At 41.7% G+C, this 9,109-nt stretch overlaps 1 protein-coding gene across 1 annotated transcript in view; it reads right to left on the bottom strand.

The window, feature by feature from the left end:
- Positions 1-608: 608 nt before the first annotated feature.
- FBXL17 (F-box and leucine rich repeat protein 17) overlaps positions 609-9,109 on the bottom strand; it is a 146,880-nt gene continuing 138,379 nt past the window's right edge. The window contains exon 9 of the mRNA XM_035100064.2: positions 609-2,914. Coding sequence (XP_034955955.1) covers positions 2,777-2,914 — 138 coding nt within the window. The 3' untranslated portion in view covers positions 609-2,776. The remainder of the gene's footprint in view (positions 2,915-9,109) is intronic.

Below are 9,109 nucleotides of genomic sequence, written 5' to 3'. Positions count from 1 at the left end.
GCACTTCTAAAAGTGAAAAAAATGCTGAGGCATCATTTTCATTCATTGTCTTTATTTGTGAAAATACTGCCACTATTTAAGTGGATATAAAGCCCTGCATTTATATGCATTCACATACGTTTGTGACATGCCAAGCAAAATCCACTGTACAGGGTTCCCCCCCCCTCTTTTGCAAAGGCTTTTAGTCTCAATTTGAAATATCTAATAAGAAAACATTCAAAGAACTGTCATGGAAATGACACAGCAAGCCCTTTCTGTCGTCAGGAATTGATGCTGAGAGACTGGACTTGTGATTTATACAAACATACTAATGTTGTTTTCAGAGCTGTGCTGCCTAAAGTCTTCTAGATTAGCCAAACATTTTGACAATAATGGCAACTCTTCAGGTGAAGCCTGAACATTTGATATTTTGGATTAAAACACTTTAACCTTTAAAAAACAAATACACAGTGTTGCATGGGAGGGGAAGAATCACCCTTTATCAAATTGTTACATTCTAAAGGTTACTTATTGCCCTGTCTGTGTTTCCAGCCTCTGCTTGTCAACTGTCTTCAAATTTAACCCTTCACAATAGTTTATCAGACTTACAACTAACCATCTCATTACAACATTCTCTGCACATATAAACCTGTTTTGGATTCCAAACGATTTGCACTGTGGCAACTTCAGGTATGGCAGAACAGTTGGGCACCGGAAAATTATACCCTGGAACCGGGCACTTTCAGGACTGGGTCTTTAATTTGCTTAACAATAAAAACCATAATTCATTTGTTCTAATTCAGTATTTACTAACCAGCGATGGCAGAAGTGTAAGGCGCAATACTACACATGCCTATTCAGAAGGAAGTCCCACCGTGTTCAATGGAAGTTACTTTCAAGTAAGTGCATATAAGGATACCTGTCTTAGATAACTTTGTTATTAGGTCAGTTTACAGGGGCACATTTCTCCAGGTGAAACTGAATCCAGATACATGACTGCACAGAGAAAGATTAGTTTAAACACATGGCTGTGCACATGCTGAACCAGGAACCATGTCTGTGGGTCTGGAAAACTACAGCGGAGCAAATAAAGGTGCATTGTACATATACTTGAGTTCACACTAAACTTTCTCAGTGTGATCTTTACATGTGGTTGCGCAGAAGGAGGAAACATTATGAATCCACTAAGCTGTATATCTGCAAAGGCATGGATCGAAGAACCATGCACAACGTTTTAAACACAGACTGGGGGCTCTCATACCCCTTCCCACTGCAGCTTCCATCCACCCTGAAAAAACATGGGATTGATATAGGATGTGGCATACAGCCTAGGGAAAGGGATTGGAGAGAAACCGCCTGCCATAAAGGAGGAAAAATGCCTTCCACTTCTGCATGGGTCACTTGGGACATGCCCCAATATGTAACCTGGCAAGTTTGAACGTAACAGGAAACTGGATTTTTTTGCACAAGCCATTTTAAGTTCTGGGTTCATGTGTTTTCCCCTAGCACCTGCATTTAAACAAACCATAGTTCTTCATTACATCCAAACATGGGGGAAGGTGGCTTCTTTTAAACTACAGTGAATGATCACGTCAGCATCAGGAACCACAGTTTGATTCTGGATCGTCTGAACTAACTGTGGTTTTAACTAACCACAGTTCTCTGAGTTCAGGTGCAATGAGGAGCTATGGTTTGTCTAAAACTGGAACCAGATATTGTACAGACCAAGGCTCACCACAGTTCTTTCACAGAGTGGGAAAAACTGAAGTTTTACCTCTGAATTGGTGATTTATCTTTATGTTTTAAAGATTTGCCTAGTGAACATTGTTAAAAATGAAAACATTGTGGGAAACTGGAAGGCACAAGCATGGAGAAACCAAATGAAGGGCACATTCTGCAGGGAATAACTGCTATAGAAGCCTGTCTCAAAATAACATGCATTCACAAGATACTGAGAACTAGATGCAGGGCAAAAACATCACTTTGGCAGCACCAACAGAAACCAGCAGGATCATCTGCTTAAATATCCATTCCACATGAGTCCAGCATTTATTAAAGATTCCATCCAAAATAAAGATTTGTCATCAAAATGTTATATTCTTGCATCACAGTTATCTGTGAATTATCACAACTGGGCAGCTCAAACACACAAATGTGGGTAGCATCAATTTAAGATTAGTCTCCAATTTAAGTGAGTCCAGGAAAGGAATCAACACTTCCTATCTGAAAGGAAATATGAGCAGCAAAAATAAGGAAAAAAACATGAAAGGAAAAAGTGTAATGTGTTATTACATTGCTGAAACTACCCACAGAACTAGCAGAAACCCACTTCAATAAATTTGCCAAAAGGTTTTTAAACATCAGATTTATGTATACAAATATCTTACAATGCATCTTTAAAGAGTTGTTTCTATCCTGAACTTGTAGTTGGAAAAAACCACACAAATCCAAATAGTGTTTCTATTTTATGTAAACTTACAGTTACTGGTATGTTGCATCAGAAAAAGTTGCAAACCCTCTGCAATATTTTACTCAACTTGCAGTTGTTTAGGTTGACAAATAAACTTTCCAAAAAATTAAATATATCTGACAGGTTTCTCTTTCAATATTTCCACGAAAAGACAGAATAGACATTCCCCACTACATTGAACAATACATACATATATGTATGTATATGTATATTCAATATTAAAAGCTTAACATATATTTAATATAAAGCAAAAATATTCATAAAAAACTTAACAGTGTTCAAATGTTCAGCCTAAATCTGCCAACTATTTGACTATCACATCATGAATTAAGAGGCAGTTGACATATTGGGTGTCCAGCCCATCTGATAAGCCCGTTCCAAAGTTCTCTTGCAGTCTTGTAGTACAGTACTGAAAGTGATGTGCGGATGCTGCTGCACTAGTTGTTCCACAGTCACTTCATTCACCTGCAAACAAAAGAAATAACCTGTCAGTTACGTTTAAAAAGGGGGGGGGAGTCAACAATGGATTCGTCATGTGGCTGGTTAATTTGGATCGGAGTAAAAGAACAGTGATTTGTTAAGAGGATCTTCACAAATATCTTCTCGAGATGGTTTTGGTTTTATACTACTCAGTGAGAATGAACGTAGAATTAAGGTCCTTTTCTGGGTAACAGTTGTAATGTCGGCCATCAATAATTAAAATATACAAGCCACGCAGGTCAGGAGCATCCCTGCTAGACCTTATCCAGAGATACCACCTTTGTTCCTTGATCATACAAAGCAATCAGAAAGACCTAATTAAACTTAACACCTTTACAACCGCTGTGCTGCGAGGGGATTAATTTGTCAATTATTTTAAAGCTGATTGTAGTTCATATCACAGAAACAGACAGCTTCCATGGTCCTTTTAGATAAATAATAGATTAACCTAAGAACCACAACTTTTAGGTAGCTTTTTTTTGGACCCTTTATTGAACGTATAAAGATACATCAATATTTAATTTAAATACTCAGCTGCCTAAATCTGACAGTGTCTCAGCAGAACAACTGCTCACTTTGCATTTCCTATTTTCGTGCCCTATGTCCCTATGTGAGATAACACGCCCAGTAATAGCCACGACAATCACTTTCCATTCTTGCCACAAATAAGTATTCACTTTCCTTGAATTCCTCCTTGGCAGAAATCTTTTAAGCACAACCAAAACACCTTAAATATCCACCTACTTCCAACCTCCCCCCCCCCAAAAGAATCCCCAACTGAAGCAATTGTGCTAGGCAGTGCAGAGAATGAACAGTGATTGCATTTTATGACAGGGACAAATGACGGGTTTAATCTACAGTTCTTCTGCTTTGATAATAGAAACACTCAATCTTCATTGGGAGATTTGTCAACTGAAGAGCAACTTGGATAGAAAATAGGTTTAACTTCTTTTCCAAGAACACAGAGACCCTGCAAGCTCTAAACACTTTTGTAAACAACTACATTACAGCACTTTGGCCACCTCATGAGAAGAGAAGAATCCTTGGGAAAGACCCTGATGTTGGGAAAGATTGAGGGCACTAGGAGAAGGGGACGACAGAGGACGAGATGGTTGGACAGTGTTCTCGAAGCTACGAACATGAGTTTGACCAAACTGCGGGAGGCAGTGCAAGACAGGAGTGCCTGGTGTGCTATGGTCCATGGGGTCACGAAGAGTCGGACACGACTAAACAACTAAACAACAACACATTACAGCAACACCAAAGGTGTCTAAAAGCAGCAACTGCCTTTTAATAAATCAGAATGAGATCTGTGATGGTACAAGCCCCTTAGTAGCTTGTGCACATCAGAAAATCACATTTTAAAAGCTTAGAAGAAAGTAGTCCCAAGAAGGGATTCTGCTCTGCTTCTGCATCAGTTATAGGTGGATGATAATTTAGGCCCTACAAAGTTGTTGCAAAGATTACTGAAATAAGGTTGGGAAAGTGTTGTGTGAAAACGAAGTACGGTATTAATTAGCATTATTAAGGGTAATTATAAAGCCCACAACTCAAGAATATGCCCCAACCCATAAATACTATTTCTAAAAATTGCACACATCGAATTTGCTAGTAAAGAAAAAGAGAAATGATTTTCCTTGGTATTATATGAAATATATATGATGTCAGAAGCCTCCATGTATTGCTTCTGATGAAAACACTGTCATATCTCAAACACTGATGGAGAAAACATCTCCAAGGAGCGAGGCGCAATGTATAGTTATCTTGGACAACAGCTCTTGGATATAGGAAGCCCATTCTAACCAATTCTTGCAAGAGAAAAGAACGACAAAAGAACACAAGTTTAACATTAAATAGCTTTCACTTTCTGCTGAATTTCCCAATGGTATTTAATTGTGAAAATAAGAAATACAAAGCAGGTTTAATTTGATCTATCAGGTCAAACTACATATATTAGCATTGTTCTGTAGCTTAAACCTCTGCAATGGGACCATCTTTTTTAAAAAAAATAAGCAAAAAACAAAACCCATATTTAAATATGCCCATTTATAAATATCCTTTATAAAGCATAGCTGCTTATTCAGCTTATTCATATATATATATATATATATATATATATATATATATATATTATATGGATGTTTTATGATGACCTATATTTGTAATGCCTAATAAAGGTTTGGCAAAGTAGAAGCATAAAGCCTAAAAGAATCCACTCAAATCATGAAACAGAGGTTGATTAAAAATAACATTTGTTTGTTTGTTTGTTTTTCATAGTGAATATATCTTCTGGATAATCTTATGTAAAAACTCTGCAGTTTCTTCACAGTGGCAAATAAAAGATCTGTAAAGGTCATACAACCAGGTTAGTAAACAAACTACAATTCACACACTCACCAAACTGAGATGAGTACCTGCAAATGCATATTGAAATGTGAGATTCTTCACCCTCAAAAACAGGCAAGATGAAAGTGGGCATGCATATACATGAATAACTATGTCACATATCTCCTCATAAGCACAGAGGAAACGGTTTGTGCCCACTGCACATACAGGAGTCCTTCATATATTGAGATACACCTGTGAAAGAATCTGTGTTTTCCTACACAAAACACCTTTCTGACATAAAACAGCATGAAATCTGTAGATATACATAGATTTCTCTTCTGTGCCTTCTGTGTAGCAACAACTGAAATGTGGAAGGCTGCCCAAAATAAGGAACTCCATTTGGAATCCTGAGAAGTACAGCGGTACCTCGGTTTTTGAACGTCTCGGAAATCAAACATGCAGACATGCAGCTTCCATCTTGAGTTTTCCATAAGTAAATGCTTCTGTTTCTGAATGTTTCGGAAATTGAATGGTCTTCCGGAATGGATTTCGTTCGAAAACTGAGGTACCACTGTACTAATATAATGGCCCAACCACTAGTGCCAATTAAAGCCCAATGGATCAACTTTCTATTGATAAAAAATATTTTTGACAAGCTACAATTTATTCATTAAATTCCAATAAAAACTAGGAGATTGTACATATATATGGTACTAGCACTAATGCTGGAAGGTCTTCAGTCCATAGGCAGAAGCGAACAGTGTTCCTCTTGCAGGTGTTTACTCTGTGATATTTGATTCCAACACTCATGGTGAACTCTGCGTACAGAGAGATGTATCCAATGAATGTCCAACCCTCACATTTGTTCTGGGCTGAAAAACTTTTATGCAACCACCACCTTTGCTTTGCTTACAATTAATGGACTAAGCAGGTTTATGCACTATCCTGCTGCTCTATAGGTATTATTTCCTCAAGTCATTTTTTTAAAAAATAAAAAATAACAACAAATATTTGACTTTTTAAAAACCTAATAGTTGAATGAATAACATTCTCAGGTGGCCCAATTATAATTCCTGCCTGTAGCTGCAACACAATGAAAGGTTTGTGGAGTCATTTTGTGTGATGTGCTATGCACTTGATCTGTTAAGGCCGATATGTTCCACAGAGTTTCAATGATTACCTCAGTGCTTAGGGGCTTAGGACTAGTTGAATAACACACACACACAGCACAACATCTGCATTCTGGATTTCCTGAATGTTAAGGCAAACAATGTGCTTCGATTTAAATTATGGATCGAAAAGAACAGCAGTGGCCTGGTAATGAATGCACCTGGTGAAAGCCAGTGTTCACCAGAATACTGATGCAACACTTTGTCAAAATGAATTACAGAAAGGGCAGGATTAAGGCCTTTAGAGGCCCTAAGCACTGAAAGGATTATGGTGTCCTCCATATGTAACACAAAATAAAAGCAACACTAAACCATCCCCTTCATGGATCACTGCCTTGTCGTGGCGAAGGGGCTTAAATAACTTAGAGAAGTTATGTTTTGACCAAACGTGAACCACCTGGAGAAGGAATTGGCAAGCCACTCCAGTATCCCTGCCAAGAAAACTATGGACAAAGACAACGTTGGGAGAAAAGCAATGACAAACCTAGACAGCATCTTAAAAAGCAGAGACATCACCTTGCCTACAAAGGTCCGTATAGTTAAAGCTATGGTTTTCCCAGTAGTGATGTATGGAAGTGAGAGCTGGACCATAAAGAAGGCTGATCACCGAAGAATTGATGCTTTTGAATTATGGTGCTGGAGGAGACTCTTGAGAGTCCCATGGACTGCAAGAAGATCAAACCTATCCATTCTTAAGGAAATCAGCCCTGAGTGCTCCCTGGAAGGACAGATCGTGAAGCTGAGGCTCCAATACTTTGGCCACCTCATGAGAAGAGAAGAATCTTTGGAAAAGACCTTGATGTTGGGAAAGATTGAGGGCACAAGGAGAAGGGGACGACAGAGGACGAGATGGTTGGACAGTGTTCTCGAAGCTAGGAACTTAAGTTTGACCAAACTGCGGGAGGCAGTAGAAGACAGGAGTGCCTGGCGTGCTGTGGTCCATGGGGTCACGAAGAGTCGGACATGACTAAACGACTAAACAACAAACCATCAAACAAAATATTATGACACAAATGCAAATCTAGTCTGTCCTGAAACACTGTTGTTCCTGAGTTTTTTATTCTTCCTCAGCTGAGAAAGATTGTTTTCTGCGGAGCAGTTAGTCATTATCAATGTTAGAAAAATATGCAGGGCAATCTCTACATTTGGAAATACTCTTTGTATTCCCTCTTTCACTTCTCCTGTTTCATTAAACTTTGTGCACATATAACAGTTCTCCATATGCTCAAGTCAACAGGGTATGAGTCATTAGTGGTCATTAATGGTCTGCTAATGATTGTCAGAGGTTTGGACTGTTAAGGAATGCAGTTAATGAGTTAATTTTCTATGAGTCGGCAGAGATGACTCATTCCCCACAATGCACCCGCAGACATCTTGTGACTCTCTTATCCAGGCATCCCCAAACTTCGGCCCTCCAGATGTTTTGAACTACAATTCCCATCTTCCCCGATCACTGGTCCTGTTAGCTAGGGTTCATGGGAGTTGTAGGCCAAAACATCTGGAGGGCCGCAGTTTGGGGATGCCTGCGTCTTATCTGTCGAAACAAAATAAAATAAAAATCCTTCCAGTAGCACCTTAGAGACCAACTAAATTTGTCATTGGTATGAGCTTTCGTGTGCATGCACACTTCATCAGAGACCTGCTTATCTGTGTTACTGGTTGGAGTTGGCAAGTAACTTTGCATATAAAAGGGATCAGGTGACAGCATACTGTTTGGGACACCAGGGGCGTAGCCAGGATAAAATTTAGGGGGGGGGCAAGGGGCGGGGGCAAGGGCGGGAGGGGAGGGGCCACAGTGGGAATGTGGGCGGGGCTACATTGCCTGCGCCTCCCCGGTCTTCCGCAACTGCGGGGCCCTGTTGCTGCTGAAAGGAGCGGAGGGACTCAAAGGCCTTCATCAGCTTCTCCATGGTGGCCATGCCCCCCCTCGCCCTCACAGAGGCGCGCGTGTGGAAAAGCCAACTCCAATTCTTGTTGCTGGCCGGCCGGCCGGCCAAACTCCCTCGCCCGCCCTCGGGGGACTCAGCCCTGCAAGAGCTGTTGCGGCCAGCCGCTCAGAGCGCCAGAGAACGGGCTAGAGGGAGACAGCGCACTCAGTCCGCCACCGACGCGCCGGCGCTATCTTGAAAGCTTCCCATCATTCCCGGCGGCGGCGCGGAACCTCCTCGCTTGGCGGTCCCGGCACAAGCGCGGGCAGCTTCCCGTTCCCCAGGCGAGCCTCCCTGGATGGACTGCCTACTCCACCAATCGGAGCAGGGGTGGGGGTGGGGAAAGGGATCTCCGCGCCCCCTTCCTGCTCAAGCGGCACTACCAGCGACCCACACGGTCGAAGAGGGCGTGTCGCAAGTCTGAGGGGAGGAAATCGTGGAGGGCTAATCACAAAAGGGAAGCAAGACCGAAGGCCCTCCCCCTCCCCACTTCTAACTGGGCTGCGCTGAGACCCCGCCCCCTTTCTGTCCAGCAGCCTCGCGAACGCATCGTAGTTGCTTCGAAGGCCGTTCCAGCTCGCCCAGTGGCAGACGTTCCTCTCTCATGGGCTCAGCGCTCTGTCTGGATCCCCATATAATTTCCGCAAGAGTCCTGGACGGCGTTGGCCCCACTCCTGCTTAGCGCTCCTCCGCTTACGCTCCCCGCGCGCCTCTGGAGCGTCGCGCCGGGAGCGGGAGCCTGGGGCTGCCGCGCC

The sequence above is a fragment of the Zootoca vivipara genome, chromosome 11, assembly GCF_963506605.1.
Source record: "Zootoca vivipara chromosome 11, rZooViv1.1, whole genome shotgun sequence".
NCBI lineage: Eukaryota > Metazoa > Chordata > Lepidosauria > Squamata > Lacertidae > Zootoca > Zootoca vivipara.
Note: the sequence above shows the minus strand (reverse complement) of the source record. Positions and strands in the feature narration are given on the sequence as shown.